General features: G+C 47.8%; 1 protein-coding gene across 1 annotated transcript in view; it reads left to right on the top strand.

Moving 5' to 3' along the window:
• CELSR2 (cadherin EGF LAG seven-pass G-type receptor 2) overlaps window positions 1-16,712 on the top strand; it is a 107,115-nt gene extending 90,403 nt beyond the window's left edge. Inside the window, exons 20-35 of the mRNA XM_066623682.1 lie at window positions 1,301-1,444; window positions 2,107-2,290; window positions 2,704-2,871; window positions 3,001-3,127; window positions 3,310-3,510; window positions 3,944-4,118; window positions 4,452-4,564; window positions 5,129-5,208; window positions 5,721-5,847; window positions 5,971-6,093; window positions 7,049-7,179; window positions 7,624-7,712; window positions 10,289-10,462; window positions 12,051-12,275; window positions 13,221-13,464; window positions 14,933-16,712. Of these exons, the coding sequence (XP_066479779.1) occupies window positions 1,301-1,444; window positions 2,107-2,290; window positions 2,704-2,871; window positions 3,001-3,127; window positions 3,310-3,510; window positions 3,944-4,118; window positions 4,452-4,564; window positions 5,129-5,208; window positions 5,721-5,847; window positions 5,971-6,093; window positions 7,049-7,179; window positions 7,624-7,712; window positions 10,289-10,462; window positions 12,051-12,275; window positions 13,221-13,464; window positions 14,933-14,954 (2,327 nt within the window). The 3' untranslated portion in view covers window positions 14,955-16,712. The remainder of the gene's footprint in view (window positions 1-1,300; window positions 1,445-2,106; window positions 2,291-2,703; window positions 2,872-3,000; window positions 3,128-3,309; window positions 3,511-3,943; window positions 4,119-4,451; window positions 4,565-5,128; window positions 5,209-5,720; window positions 5,848-5,970; window positions 6,094-7,048; window positions 7,180-7,623; window positions 7,713-10,288; window positions 10,463-12,050; window positions 12,276-13,220; window positions 13,465-14,932) is intronic.

The following is a 16,712-nucleotide window of genomic DNA, read 5'->3' as shown; positions in this document are numbered from 1 at the left end:
ATTTGACACAGGGTAGGATCTCCAAGTGTATCAAAGCACTCAAACTACTTGCCGCTTGTATGTCTGATTGGGGTCCCTCATTTTGTTTGAACCTCTCTTCAGGGACATCTGCAAGCACGTCCCCTGCCAGTCAGAATTGCTGACTGGTGCTTTCTCCTGACCCCTTGAGCTTTAGGCCATGAATAGGCAGGACCATCTCCTAGAGCTCCCACCTGCTTTCTAGTGGCTGTCACTTATTCATCTACCCTCCTAACTCCTCTCTGACCTTCTCCGCCTGCCTGTCTCCTCTTTCCTTGTCTACTTCTCCCCTTGCTTCTGGTTGGCCTTTTTGCTGTCCTGTTTGCCCTGCATGTCTTCCTATGGGTGATGCAGATTTGAGCAGAGGTGTAAAGAGGTGATGCAGATTTGAGCAGCCGGTGTAAGGTTGGGCTGCCCAGGAGGACAGTTAGCATCTGGTCTAAGTGCCGGATCCTGGTTCCGCCTGCCTCCCAGACCCGGTCCTCTCACCAGCCCACCTGCCACTTGCCTTCCTCCTGTCCCAGAATGCCTTCATTCCACCTTCCCCCCCCCCCCCACTCAGTCCCCCATGCTGGCCACCCTTGGCTGGCACAACTTAACACTCTGGAAGCAGTGTGGGAAGGCTGGAATGTGTCCTTGCACCAGCCTCCCCGACTCTAAAGGAGGTGCAAACATGCCTTATGGCACATTTGCGACACTCCCAGGCCAGTGCAAGGGATTTGTGCCAGCCCAAGGGTGACCCAGGATTATGCCTTTAGTGTTTGGCCCCCTCCAGGAATGCCAGGACTATGCCTAAGGCACTACAGACTTCACAGATCATATTTTTAACATCTCTGCTACACCAGCTTTATGGTTGAACTTCAGAGTTTGGAATTGGAGAGTTGAGGGCACAATCCTAACCAACTTTCCAGCACTGGCATAGCTGTGCCAATGGGGCATGTGTTGCAACTTTCTGTTGGGAGGCAGTCATGGAGGCCTCCTCAAGGTAAGGCAATGTTTGTTCCCTTACCTTGGAGTTGCATTGCCCTTATGTCAATGCTGGAAAATTGGTTAGGATTGCGGCCTTAGTCTCAAAGGAAAACGTTGAAACAAATAGATTTGTAGTTACAGGCTTGGGCTGGACAGGAACACTGGCACCCACTCAAGTCTCATAGTAGAGGCCTTTAGTTCTGTGCATAATCATGTCCTCTGCATATGTAAGAAGGTATGAGTGAGACTATGTGATTGCAAGTGAGGATTCAACCAATATGATGTCTAACAATGGAGATGTTTTTTCTTGCAGTTATTTCTGTGGTGAGATTAGAGAAGGTGAACTTTGCTGGGGCAAAGTTGCCTCACTATGAGGCACTCCGGGGTGAAAAACCTGCAGATCTGGAAACTACCGTCATTCTGCCTGAAAGTGTCTTCAAAGCTCCTGAAGGCAAACGTGAGTTTGGGGCTTGTGAGTGAAAATATTCTCACATTCTAGAAGACAGTGGTTGGGAAGAATGGGCAAGTGATGCAGGCCTTCTCAGACAGAACATCCTTCTTGGATTAGGCCACATCTTCGACCTTGAAACACGACCAGATAGACTTATAATTTATAGTTCCCTGGCTGGTCTTCAGAACTTGGTGTGCAGAACTATTAACACTTTTTCCAACAACTTCTCTATTTTCCCTTTAAGGCTTTGTGGTGCAACCTTAATGTAATTACCTTTGTCTCCCATAGCCCCATAACATCCATTTGGGAGAGAAAATGGTTTTTGATTGGAAGTGATGGACATGACACAGAGACAGTAGTTAGCACAGGTGTCTGCTGGAAGCCATGAAAATTCCTCTTAATATGAAGTAATCAGAGCTCAGGCAATGCTACTCCTTTGCCGAAAAATGATCTAAAAATATTTATTTCAGAATTTAGCATCTTGTGCTTGTCAGATGTAGTCTAGCAGAGCCTTTCAGAAAGTTAGCACTAGGTTAACACCTATTCAGTGTGGTGGAAAATAGGAGTATGGTCTGGGGGGAATTTATTGTTTTCTTTGACTTGTTTCTAGCTACTCCTTAAATGAAATAAAATACAGTTACTTTATATGTTTTGTGCTCATTTTACAGAATCTTCCCTGGCCAATGCCAGGCATCTCCCTGGCACTGGTGAGGAAGAAGAACCTGCCTTGATGACAAGACAGAAGAGGCACCCAGATCTGAGTGAGGGCCAGGCCATCGCCAGTGTGATCATCTACCGCACACTGGCAAGTCTGCTTCCAGAGCAGTATGACACAGACAAGCGGAGCTTGAGGTAATACTAGCTGCCCAAAATGTACATGCACACTCACCAGCAGAGGCTGTAGAGGCTCCTCCAAGGAGTAGCTATAGAGTGCCTGCAATTGGTCTCAAATTCTTCAGTCTTTCTATGTCATCCAGTCTTTCCACATCATGCGCCCTTTGAAGAAATTGGACCCCATTTCCTGTCATTGGAGCTCCATGGGCTGCTTCACTTCTTCATGATCTTTTGCCCCTCTAACAGATGATCTTCAGTGTCCAGAATCTACTGGGGGAGCAGAACTTCATTGTCCTACCTCTTATTATTTTGTCATGGTCCATTATGCTAGCAGATATGTGCATCTCCACTAGAAGCAATGGGATGCCGATCTGGAATGTAACACAGAGTGTGACAGAATATGTGGTAACATGTGCCATGTCTCCACATAGGGTCCCCAAGCGCCCCATCATCAACACCCCAGTGGTGAGCATCAGCATCCATGACAATGATGCACTGATGCAGCGGGCCCTTGAGAAGCCCATCACTGTTCAGTTCCGGCTGCTGGAGACTGAGGAGCGCACTAAGCCCATCTGTGTCTTCTGGAACCATTCCATCCTGTGAGTCCTTCTTCCCAGTCAAAAAACCTGATGTGAAAGCATCTCCCCCTGGTGACATGAGAGGGGGAAGGCAATCCATCACCTCCTAAGTATGGCAGAACTGCTGTGCTGACACTGCTGTTTTTCCAGCATCAGCGGGACTGGAGGCTGGTCAGCCAAGGGCTGTGAGGTTGTCTTCAGGAATGAGACCCACGTCAGCTGCCAGTGTAATCATATGACCAGCTTTGCCGTGCTGATGGACATTTCTCGCAGAGAGGTGAGACAAGCGGGGACCTGTTTCTGGGAAGTGGGTGAAAAGCAAGGTGCGAGTGCTGTAGGGAAGCCTGGAATTGTGGAAGGGGTTATTCTACTGCCCCTCATGCAGAAGAGTGTAGCAGCCTTATAGCTACATCCACATCTCTCTGAAGTGACTATGACTAAACTCCCTCTTCCTATCAGAATGGAGAGATCCTGCCTCTGAAGACCATCACGTATGCCTCCATTGCTGTGACCCTGGGCAGCCTCCTGCTCACTTTCCTCTTCCTGGCCGGCCTGCGGGCCCTGCGATCGAACCAGCACAGCATCCGCAAGAATCTGGTGGCAGCACTGTTTCTCTCCGAGCTGATCTTCCTGCTGGGCATCAATCAGGCTGACCTGCCAGTGAGCTCCAGGGGCAGGGGCGTGGGTATGGGTGGGTTGGGAAACTGTGAGAGAAAGGGCACTCAACTAAATGGATCGTGGCCATTGTACTGAGCACTTCTGTACCTGGCAGTGCCGGCATGATCTCTGCCCTATATATGACTGCGGGGAATGAAAACAGTTGGCCAATACTGTTGGACAACTGTGTTTCTTGATCTGCTTGGGTGCCTTTGAAACCATCCAGGGAGTCAGCAGAACTGTCTTGACTTACCTGCAGAAGTTTCTGGAACTTCAGGACAAAGATGGAGGTTTAGAGCAAGTGCACATTCACCCATCTGTATAGATGCAATAATGCTATTTTTCACTCTGCTATGTGTGCACATCGAGGCTTCTTCCTCAGAATTTGCTCCAGCCAGAAGTCCTAACTCCTCTCCTTCTTTTCTTCCCATGTCAGTTTGCCTGCACAGTCATTGCCATCTTGCTACATTTTCTGTACATGTGCACCTTTGCCTGGGCACTACTGGAAGCTCTACACATCTACCGCATGCTGAGTGAAGTACGTGACATCAACTATGGCCCTATGCGCTTCTACTACATGGTTGGCTGGGGCGTGCCAGCCTTCATCACAGGTGGGGCCCACACTAAACACTGTATATTGCAGCACACAACCAGTCAGACCACTCTGCCTTGACAGTTGTTTGTGAAACCTTAGTTTGATAATCAGAAGATGGTAGTGAGTGATCCTGTGCTCTGTTCTGCAATTGGTAGAGCTTGCTTTATAGTGAGCATCTGAGATAGGCCAAAAAAGCCCACGCTAAAACTGTGTTAGGGCTGGAATGAGTGAGCATCCACTCCGTTATTCAACTTTCTGTCTGAATAATTGTCCCCTGAGTCTCTAGATGGATTTATCAAGGAGACATCCTTCTCCTGACTGTTGGTTCTTTGTTGACATCCTTCCATAGGACTTGCTGTGGGTCTGGACCCTGAAGGCTATGGCAATCCAGATTTCTGTTGGCTCTCAATATATGATACACTGATTTGGAGCTTCGCTGGACCTATTGCTTTTGCAGTTGCAGTGAGTAGAAAAAGAAGGCACTATGGGAGTCCTCGTTTTATCTGGTCTAGGTAGGTAGAGGCATCAAGGTGCAGAAGGAACCTGACCTCATGGGAACAAGCATAGAACTGCATTGATTCTCTGGCTCATCTCTGGTAAAAGCTGTTAATAAAGCAAGAGAAGATTCCCTGGTTCTAAGAGCAATGACTCAATCAGGTGGGCATTGTAGCCCCTTCAGCCATGGGTGGAAAGGATGTCCAACTCTGAACTTTCCCCATCTGAGATCTCTTGGAGATTCATGAAGAAGAAAAGGATCATGTAAACTTCTGATCATGACTGTGCACGTAGGTGGAAAGTACCTCCTTGAATTACAGAAAAAGCCTCCAGTATTACAGAAAAAGTCTTTCTCTGCATCATCGTCAAACAAGGGAGAGAGCTGCATTTAGAGGCCAGGAAGGAAATAGCATTCCAAAGGAATAGGGCTGGTTTTGGTTTTCATATTATAGAAAAATTCCAAGTTTGGGGAGGTGTTGGATTGCCTGGAAGGAGGGCTAGTGCTAACCTTTCTCCTCTCTCCTCTCACAGATGAGCGTTTTCCTCTATGTCTTGGCCACCAAGGCCACTTGCGCTGCTCAGCAACAGGGTTTCGAGAAGAAGGGGACTGTGTGAGTCTCAAATTGATTATTGCTATTACTGCACAGACTATTAGCACTCAGTGTCTCATGCTGTCTCCTACACTGCCCTGAAACTTGTTTCCACAGCCTGGTCATCTCCCAGTGCTCTTGTTCCCCTGATTTTACTTTTACACTGATTTGCCATTGCTGTTGTCATCACTGCGCTCTCCTCGTCGTCAAGTCTTGTCCCTCTGAATGTTGTGCCATCTTTCTGAATGTTGCTGCTGCATTGAGGGGTCACCCCTGCCAGCACCGCCTCCTAGGAAGTGGAACCCAGAAGTGACATCATGATATTGCAGTGTCACTGCCCTGAGTGCCATTGCCTCCAGCGACGGCTCTGCCACTGCCTAACACCAAGTCCATCTGCCTGCTAAGTGGTGAAGGACTGACGTGTCAGAACAGGGGCTGAGTCAGAACAGGAAAAGGGGGTGAGCTGGGGAATGGTGCAGACACACACATGCTGTGTGGGAGACTGTGCTGACTGTTCTTCTTCCCCATCATAGCTCTGGCCTGCGCTCAGGCTTTGTCTCCCTGCTGCTGATCAGTGTCACCTGGTTACTGGCCTTACTGTCTGTCAACAGTGATGCGATCCTCTTCCACTACCTCTTTGCTGGATTCAACTGCCTCCAGGTATGACGGGCGTGAGAGAGATGCTGATCATGGGGAATGGGCTGGTGGACATCCTGGGCGCAGTGTGGGAACACTGCAATCACTATTTGAGGCTTATGATCCCCTGGTTTTTTCCCCCCATAGGGACCCTTGATCTTCCTCTTTTGTGTCATCTTATGCAAAGAAGTGAGGAAGGCTCTCAAGTCCGCTTGTGGCAGAAAACATGGCACAGACCCCACACTGACCACAAAATCTACCTTGACAGCAGTGAGTTTTTGAGAAAATATCTGCCTGACAGGAAAGGGACTGGGAGGGCCAATGCGTCTGGTATATTTTGTATACTCAGTTCATAAAATCAAAACCAACAAAATACAGTCCCAAATAATGGAAATTCTAGCACAAGGTGCAACCCAATTTAGTGAGAAGAAAAACTGAGTTTAGCAACCAGTGCAAATGGTTGCTATGAAAATGATTGTTAGTAATGGTTGTTATTAAAATGGAACAAATTTGAATATGTTTGCATAATTAATTCTGCCTCTAATCATTGAAAGGGCAAGGAATCTTGTGTGACAATGAAGCCCAACCCACCGTTGGGAATTTTATTCAACCTCCACCCCATCCACTTTGAGATTCACCAGGATTACCCACACCCCTTCCCCCATCTTAAAGGTCTTAAGGCTAGAATTTAGACTTTCTGTAAAGTGAAAGCTGACGTTTATGGACTGTATCCAACAACCAAATTAGATGCTTGTACAGAATAAGCACAATCCTGCCTCCAGACTACCTCCAGACTGATGCAAAGCATTTTCAGCCCAGAGAATATCAGAGAACAGATGCATTCATGGTCTCTTGGCACAGAGAAGCTTTGGCAAAATGGCAGTGTCTTCAGGAGGGTCTTCAGATGGCCACCATCTGTATCTGGGACCGAGGACCTGTGGTATGGAGGACATGGTGGAAACTTGTCAAAGCTTTTGGAACTGAGGGGTTTGGGTTGACACATAAGGAAGGAACTCTCAAAAGAGACCTTAAAATTCAAAAGCATGGGTATTGGCTGAGCCAAGGACTGGGAAAAGTGGAAGATCTGTGAGCCAGGACTGAGAGGGCACTTACAGAGTTGTGAAGGGGAAAGATTCTGGAATTCAGTTGCTGAGATAAATGAGGGGAAATATTCCTACCTTTCTGCTGTTCCTTCCTTCCTTTCTAACCACAATGATCTCACCAGGCGTACAACTGCAACAACACATATGTGGATGGTCAATTGTACCACACGCCCTTTGGAGACTCCACAGGTTCCTTGCACAGCACAGTCCGCTCAGTCAAGAGTCAGCACAGCTACATCCCCTTTGTGCTCAGGTAATTCTAGTGCCAGCGTCAAGGAGTGTTTGTATAGACTGTCACACTATATGTGAAATGATGCAATGAGAGTTCCAGGTTGACCCACAGAATCAGAAATAAAGTTATGCTTGGGCTTGAGGTTTCCTTTCTGAGTGTCTAAAGTCACATTCACAGTTTTCATGCAATTTGTTAACAATTATTGCAGAAAGTCCACACTGAGTCTTGGGATTGGTTGTCCATTGTTTCTATTTAGTGTTCAACTTCCAGGTTGCATAGTCTGAAAACGGGTATCTGGGTACATTCAAGGGGTACGAAGTGTTTTTTTTTTCCTCCTGTAGGGAATATGACCAAAACTGAGAGCAACATTTCATGCAGAGACTGTATAACCCTATCTCTTCCCATTTGTGTGGGGAGAACTCTGGCCAGGGGGCTGCTCTCAATGTTTCTGCTTTCACCTTACAGGGAGGAATCCGGCTTGAACAACAGCCAGGTGCATATTGGACCAACGGATCCCAGCTCACTCTTCTTGGAAGCCAAGGATCAGAACAATGGTGAGGAGGGACGTGTTCTTGACACAGTTGCAGCTTTGCATGTATCTGCAGGAAGATGTGTTTCTGCAGGAGGGACTGTAGCTCAGTGGGAACCGCACACACTTTGCATACTAAAGGTCCAGTGATCAATCCCTCCAGGTTGTGCTGGGAGGGACCACTCCTGGAGCAGTCCCTGCCAATGAAGAGTATTGATCTACATCAGTGGTGCCCAAAGTCAGGACTGCTGTCCGACGAAAACGCGGTCCCTGTTCAGACCAGTTTTTTTGTTCCGCCTCTGCACAGCTCCTCTGCTGGGTAGATCTGCACACTGGGACGCTCTAGGCAGTCGCATCTGTTGCTCGGCATCCCAGAAGGCTGCGCAACAGGATGTCTGAGCAGATGCGACTGTTCAAAGTGTCCTGGTACCCAGATCTACCCAGCGGGGTAGTCTCGCTGAGACAGAATGAAACAATCCACTCACTGGGCAGATGGATCTGTCCGAACCCTGGATCCAACCCCCAGGCCGAGGTTCAAGCAGCCTTGAGCTAGATCAGTGGTTCTCACACATTTAGCAGCAGGACCCACTTTTTAGAATGAGAATCTGTCAGGACCCACCAGAAGTGATGTCATGACTGGAAGTGACATCATCAAGCAGAAAATTTTGAGCAATCCTAGGCTGCAATCCTATCCACACTTACCCAGGAGTAAGTCTCATTTACTATCATTGTTAAAAGAATATACATAGTAGCTTGTTAAAAGTACAGGTCTGTAACATTTCCCCAAATGCAGTCACATACCATGGGGGCATCAAGTCTAATATATTTTTTAAAAAATATTGAAATGAATGGGGACCCACCTGAAATTGGCTCATGGCCCACCTAGTGGGTCCCAACTCATAGTCTGAGAAACACTGATCTAGATGGATAAATGGTCTTTCTCTCTACAAGGCAGCGTCATATGTTGGTTGGGGCTTGCATTGCTATTTTAACAACACTTAAGATATTAATTTCCACTTCCATATAGTCAAGTGCCCTTTGTTTTGGCTCTTGTCCTCTCCTGAAGTGCTCATCTTTAACTAGAAAACCTTGTTTGTTTCTGGACACCAGTGTTCATTTCAGGTGAAGAAGATACTATTCCTTCCTCCAATCACAGCCCATTCAGAAGTAGAAACTTTAGTGGCAGATGCTTGTACTAGGTTCCTAAAATTATTTGTTAGCTATGAAGAAGGGAAAGTGCTGAACTGCTTGCCCAGGAAGGACAAAGGCAAGTTAAAATGGTCAGTGCCTCATGGCCCCTGTATGCATACATAGCTAAGTAAAGTCCTAACCTAATCTGCACCAATATAGCCAGGCCACAGGGCTTGCAGTGTATCCAGTGTTGGTTAGGAGGCAACTGGAAGTCATCTTGGGGTAAGGGGATATATTTATCTTACCCTGTAAAGCCCCAGCTGCCTCTATGGGGCTTCTGAGAAGCCCCATGTAACACCAGCCTAGCTGGGAGGTAGGTTTAGATACAACAGAGTCCTGCTCTGCCAATCCTGTCCCCCTCCTCGGCCCAATCCTTCCCCATTCTGCCCTCTCCATGCCTCAAAACACCACTCCCTGTCTCCGAACCACCCCCCCACCCCCCCATGCTGCCCAGCATGAATTTACCTATGTTAGCAGCTGCTGGATATGGCACCGGAAGGCCAGGACATGTCTTTGTGCTAGCACTGCCAGCTCCCAAGTAAGCACAATGTGCCTTACAGCATGTTTGCGATGCTCAGAGCTGGCACAGGGAGCCCAGTGCCAACACAAAGGAACTTTAGGATTGGGCTGACCAACACCAACGGAATAAAGATGTATCCATGTGCCAATTTACACAACCAAACTGGCGTAGTGCATATTAGGAGTGTTAGGATCTGCGCTAAGGTTGGTACCTGCTGAAGCAGTTATGTGATCCCTAACATCATGCACCAAAATTGGAGCTCAACTCACACTTGCAGCATTACCAGAAAGAGGCTTTCATTGTGTCACAGGACATGAAAGTGGTTACAGTTGAGCCCCTGAAGAAGTAAATACGCAACTGAGCTGTTTCATTATGTATCCAAATCATCTGATTTGTTTTATGTGGCTCAGCATCACCCAACAGGACTGTTACAGGCCTTAGATTAAAATCGAGTAGTGTGAAGCCTTCACTGCCTTATTTATTGCATTCCTTGGACTTGCCACTTCCCTTGCCTTGCTTTTTCTGCCATGTATGTACCAATGTAACATTTGGTGTCAGAGATGACTTGGGATTCTGTGAGCACAGACTGCTGTGGCAGACTTTCTCTCCCTGGGTCCTGTACTTGGGGGCAGAGGAGAGAGAGAGAAATAATTGGATCTTTCCTAGAATGTGTTGCTGTTCTGTGATGCCAACACAGGAGAAATTTGCTGCATCTATATGTACATTAGATAGTCATGTACCTTGTATTCTTAACAGCTTGAGACCTGTGCATGTATGGGGGGGTGCAGTTTGGAGGAAGAATGAATTCTTGGAGATGATCCTTGGACTGATTTTCCCATCAAACCTGGTTCTATTAAAAGCCTGCATCTCTCCTTCTCCTCTGACCACAGAGCGCGACACTGATTCGGACAGTGACCTTTCCCTGGAAGATGACCAGAGTGGTTCTTATGCTTCCACTCACTCTTCAGACAGTGAAGAGGATGAAGAATTTTCTAGGGAGCCCTGTTGGGAGAACTTGCTGTGCCCTAACAATGAGAAACTGCCAGCACATAGCACTCCAAAAGGTAATTCTAGGTACATGGCAGTACCCCAAAAGTCTGAATCCCCTAATTATTGGCATGTTGGATATATATATGGCCATACATACATATGTGTGTGTGTTTATATATTTATATTTATATTACATATAAATATATTTATACATATTTATAAATATTACACACACACACAAACATGACCAGAGTGCTTATATATATATATATATATATATATATATATATATATATATATATATATATATATATATATATATGACCAGAGTATATACATATACACACATAAATAAATATAATATTTAACATATATAACAAATATAACATTCGGTCCTCATGGGATGATTCATGACTATGAGTACAATCTGTATTTTGAAATGTTACTGTAGAAATGATTTCCCTCTGACTTTTCCCATAGGTAAAAACACCATGTCTAGAACTGACAAGAATTTAGAATCTTGCTGACATCCATAGAAAAGTTACCTTAGATAACCAGTTCCCTTTCTGCATGTATCTTATGGTATCTTATCTTGTTTGAGAAGATCATCCTGTGAATACTGAATGTTACAGTGTCCTTTACCTTAGCATTCATGTTGCTGTTTGTAGTCTCTGCTTTCAAGGGTAGCCTCGGAAGTTGGCCAGGTTGCTCACTGGTTGAGAGACCATACCCACTTGACCAACTTTTGAACCCTGTATACAAATGGCAGTGGTACGGCCCAGTGAACTCATTCATCCGGGAGTTTTCCAAACTATGAGTTGTGACCCACTGGTGAGCCCACAGATGGTGGGTTGCAGGTTGTGCCACTGCCCTTGCTCCTAAATGGCTTCAAATAAGAGCCTTTCTGAGACCTGGACAACTTACCAGGAGCCTCTGGAGGGATCCTCAAGGTCGTACCGGGCTGCAGACCCACTCTGTCAGCCTCCTCAGGCTTAAGAATGGCCCACAGAAACCTCCAGAAACCAGTTCCAGTTTTCAGAAGCCATTTCCAGTTTGCTTCTGGAAGTGGCTTCCAAAATTAGTCAGTGACTTAGCCTAGGTCACACAGAAATCTAATTGATCTAAGTATTTAAATGCATTTTTTGCTTTTTTTTTTTCTTGGAGGGAGCAAGCACCATTTGCCCCTGTAGAGGAGTCCTTACTGATTTGGACACTTTACAACACCAGCACTCTGTATCACAATTTCCTGGGGGTTCTAGAACTATGGAGTCAAGGCAAAACTTTTCCACACTCCATCCTTCCATCTATCCATAGTGCAGTTTTCTCTGCACCTGAATTCTCTTCTCATGCATTTTGGTCTCAGTTTGTTCCCCTTGGTGTAAATTGGCTGAGCTCCTTCATATATCCACGAAACGAGGGAGAGCAGAGCAGACATAGGGCCCAATCCTATCCAATTTTCAGGGTCTGTGCAGCTATGCCAATGCGATGTGTGTTGCATCCTGTGGTGGGCAGGCAGTCACAGAGGCCTCCTCAAGGTATGGGAACATTTGTTACCTTACCTTGGGGCTGCCCTGCAGTTGCATCGGTGCTGAAAAGTTGGATAGGATTGGGCCCATAGTGTCTCTTGTTCAAAGCCATGCTGTTTTTCTCCCTTCTCCCCAGTTGACAACCTTTCTGGCCCAGGCAAACCTTACTGGCCAGGGGATTTTGTGACCACTGCTAGTGAAAGCGACGGGCATGCTGGGTCAGAGAAGCTGCGTGTGGAGCCAGTTGGCAAGAGTGATTGGCTGGGGCCAACCGAGGAGATGCCCAGAGAGAATGGGGACACACAGACCAGGGAGTTCATCTTGGGTTCACTGCCTCACCCAACTGCCCAGCCCCAGAAAGGTAAGGAGCTTTGACTCTGGAACACCTCAATACCTAAAAGGGAAAGGGGACCTATGTAGAATAATGACTTGGGTCCTGCAATTCCATGGAAATGCAAATAATCCTGAAGGGAGTCAGCATCCTGAAAGCCTCTGGTTTCTTAACAACCTGTTTTTAACCTTTACCACTGTGGAGCTGGGAATTTGAAAGGATGTCTTGAGCACCTGGTGGAATCTCAGGGGACTGAAAGGATTTCCAGTGGAAAGGACTACTATGCACTACATTGCTCCTTGGCCCTTGTGAATAACTGAGAGCAGCAAAAAATTATGCAGAATAAACCAGTGCAGTATATGTCAATTTACTTAATTTGCATTACAGGTGGGCTTTGGTATCCACAGGGGATCTGTTCTTGGACCCCCCCACAGATACCAAAAATCACAGATTATTAAATCTCTGATTCTTTGGCTCCATAAGCCCCCTGAAGCCTCTCCAGAGGGTTTTCTGAAGCCCACAGAGGCAGCACATGTCCGCCTACTGCCTCTGCTGGCTTCAGAATGGCCTTTATGGGCAAATTTATCCCGTTTCCTGAGGGAAATTGGAAGTGATTTTTAAAATGCCATATAAGGCATTCTGAGGTCCAGGGAGGCCCTTGCTTCCCTGGTCCTCAGAATACCTTATATGGCATAAAAACATCACTTCCTGTTTCCCAAGGGATACCAAAAGTAGCATTTTTTTCAGCCGAAATAGCCATTCTGAAGCGTGCTGCCTCTGTGGGCTTCAGAAAGCCCTCTGGAGGTGACCGGAACACAGCTCTGGTCACCTCCAAAAGGCTCAGGTGGGGCCAAGACTGGCTCAATGCAGGCCGGCTCTTTTCCTTCCTCACTGTATAGTATCATGTTTTGGCTTGGACTCTGGTTTAGTGCCTGCAGGGAATGTTCCCCTTGATTCCAAATATTCTGCCCTCAGGCATCTTGAAGAAGAAGTGTTTGCCGCCCATCAGTGAGAAGAACAGCATCCAGCGCATCCACAATAAGCTGTCCAGCTGCCGCTCAGGGATGGTATCATCACACGGCTCCTCAGGCAGTGATGGCAGCCGAGGGGGAGGGGCACCACGTCCCCGCCAGACGCTACAAGAGCAGCTCAATGGCCTCGCACCCATTGCCATGAGCATAAAGACTGGCACAGTGGATGAGGACTCTTCGGGCTCTGAGTGAGTATGGCTGAGTCTCCTGCTTAGTGGGCTGTACTCAACAGCCCCCCCACACATGTGAGACTCTGGGGAGCCCCCTCATGCAAACCAGGCCTGGCGCCTCAAATCCTTCTGGGCTAGAACTTCACTAGACTTTACATTCTGTCCCACCCCACCCTCTCAGCTGTGTGTCTCAAAAACTGCTTCTCTCTCCACCACTACTTACAGTTCCTTACAGACTTTCCTGCTTGTGTTTAGCCCCTGCAGTTCCACTGGCTGTTGAAAGGCCTTCTTTTCACAGAGGCTTGCTAGAATATTCACTTTCTTACATGGTTAGACTACCCCCTTAAATTGGCTTCTGAGAGTAACACTTTCTTCAAACCTGATTTGGCTGAGATTCTAAAGGCGCAATCCTGACTGTGCCTTGGGCCGGTGCAAGTTCCTTGCGCCAGCCCAGGAGGGTCACAAACGTGCTGTAAAACACATTTGCGCCTCCTCAAGAGTCAGCTGGGCCAGTGCAGGGACGCGTTCCAGCCCACAGAGGCTGAGTCCAGCCTCCACGCCGACTTGGGAAGGGAGGTTTGCATTGGCCGAAGTTGGCTGATGCAAGGGTCTGGGGAGAGTGGGGAGGAGGCAGGCAGGAGGCATTCCAGGGCAGGGGGAGGGCAGTTCCAGGGGCGGGCAGTGAGCAGGAGCCACCCGGGACCCGGCTACTATGTTGGATACCAACCCTAACAGTGTGGAGCGGCTGCAAACCGCTCTGCTCTCCTTGGACATATGACACCTCCAGAGGTGGCACCAATTCGAGGAGACCCATTGGGGCTGTGGTGGCTTACCCAGGGATAAGGGGCAGAGTTTCCCCTTGCCTCTGACTGAGCCACTTCAGGCCCCAATCTTTCGCTGGATACAGTGCAGGCCTCCTGGCCTGCCTGTTCCAGTGCAGGATTGGATTGCGCTGTAAAAGGCATTGTGGCAGCTTTTCAACCCAGGCTGTGCCTGCTGCCCCTTTGTTAATACTGAGTCGCCAAATGAGACACCTGGCCTGTGGGCACTGGGGCTGGCCTACAATAGGATTTTGAGGGGAGTACACATATCAGGGCTGAAATCAGAGGCTAGAATAGCATTGTAGCTTGGAAGAGGTTTCCTTCCTCTGGATGAGGGGGTGTGCTTTTGTACACAAGCCAGGCCTTTTCCTATCTTCTTGTTAGATGCTAAGGGAGTGGGACAAGGAACTGTGTTGGATGGGTGGGAATGAGGGTGATGCTGTCCTATTCTAACTTCTTCCTCAGCTCTCTGGCACTAACCCACCCTCTCCTCTCCTCCCTTCTCTGTCTCTCGTTCTCTCACCAATCGCCCAGATTTCTGTTTTTTAATTTCCTCCATTAACACGTGAGCCCCAGGGGGGTGCTTTGCCCAAACCTGCTCATGACCATGCTCATGTGTTTGTTTCCCCCTTTCCTGTCTCGCTTTGTGTTTGATCACTGAGCAGGAGTGATGAAACCTCAATCTGACGCCGCATGCACCAGACTCTTTCTCTTGTGCTTTGGCCAGTCCGGGAGCCAGGATTGCTCTCAAACCGCAGCGAGGAATGTTGTCTCCTTCCACCCAGTCCAGCCCAAGTAGCTGGATCCACTGTATGTAGTGCCAAATGAAAACTGACCTGCCCCCCCTGGCACCAGGAGAGCGGCAGGTCCCAGGAGACGGACCTACTTGAACAGAAGCACTTTGGACCATTGTGAAAAGGACAGAAACAGAAACACAAACTTGACCGCCTCCAAGTCTTCAGGGATTTTCATGCTTTGTTGCCCAGTCTGGAACTGCTGCGTGTCTGGAATATTTTTCTTATCTGTTAAAATTGGATTGGAGGAACCTCAGCAGCAGTCACGAGCCCGGGCTTCTGGAAACACATTACTGGGGTGATGTTTGCATATTTGACAAGGGGGCTGAGGCAGGAGTCTGTGTGCTTGAAGATGGCTGCTGCTAGGGGGCACAGAGACCTGTGAGATTTCGCCCAAGGAGGCAAAGTGGGCATGGGTTGCAGTTTATGGGAGATATTTCTCTGGCCTCCTTCTAGAATTGGCAAACTTCATCTTTGGACTAAGACTGAAGGGGGTGCAACAGACAAATACGTAGGGGATCTGCATGAGACTTGCTTAGGGGCTGCAGGCCAACTTTGCATTGAAGCTGACCCACCCCCCACTGGCCCAAAGACCTTGCTTCCCCCCCCCCCCCAAAAAAAAATCTTGTGGGTTTTATAACCATGCTTAGCTACAATCCTGCAGCATGGCTTTAAACACACCTCCTGAGGTATAACTGCACCATGTTAACATGATGTGTGGGTCATTCAGTCTCTGACTGTTTGGCACACAAAAGAGAAGGGAGTCTGAATTGTTGGCTTTGCCATGCCAAGTAACCACAGAATTGGAAAGAAATGTTCTTATCAAGCTCAGTTTTTCCTGGACTCTGTAAGTACTTAACTACTCCTCACAGAGCAGCCCCTGCCAGCATCACGTGCACTGTGCTGGTACCAGGAAAACAGCATTTTTCTTCATGTTGTTCCATGAATTGGTAGGATTGTTAACAGAAACCCAGAGCCAGTTTCCCAGGATGCTAATCACCATTATGCTACCTACATCCATGAACTACACATTTGTGTCCACTGTGGATCTCATCCCTTCCCTGGCAAGCTGCTTGCTCCAGCCTCATTGCTCCAGATTGCACAGAAGAACAAAGGACCCTGCGGGAGTAACATCCTCTATAAGGTGAGGACCTGCTTGTAGGCCACTTTTCGGCATCCACGGAAACACACTCCCTTTTGGACCACAGCAATGACTTATCTGCTTGATTGCGACAGCCACTTCTCCAAGCTCAGCCTGCCAATCCAGTGACTTGGCCCCATCCGGGGGTGCTCCGAGAGGCAGCCCACAAGGTGCTGAGCACCGTGGGAGTGGCCTGCTGAGCCATCTGTCCATGCTGCAATTATTTTCGTAGAAAACGACAAAATGAAAAAAGTCCCATCTCCCACTCCGCTCAGCCGGTCAGCACTTGGTCCACGTGCTACTGGGCCGGAGCAGGGAGGCTGCCTTGATGTCTCCCAATAGCGCCTGGCTGCCATGCCAACAGGGCGCTGCCTTTCTGCCTCAGAAGCCTTCATTTTTCTACACTCAGCCAAGCCTGATGCCTGCTCATAATGGGGAATTTTCATGCTGGGTCCTTTTGAAAAGTACTTTTTTTATAATGTTCCTGAGAAAGAGATTTTTCTGATAAGG

The sequence above is a fragment of the Tiliqua scincoides genome, chromosome 4, assembly GCF_035046505.1.
Source record: "Tiliqua scincoides isolate rTilSci1 chromosome 4, rTilSci1.hap2, whole genome shotgun sequence".
NCBI lineage: Eukaryota > Metazoa > Chordata > Lepidosauria > Squamata > Scincidae > Tiliqua > Tiliqua scincoides.
This window is presented reverse-complemented; position numbering and strand designations above follow the sequence as displayed.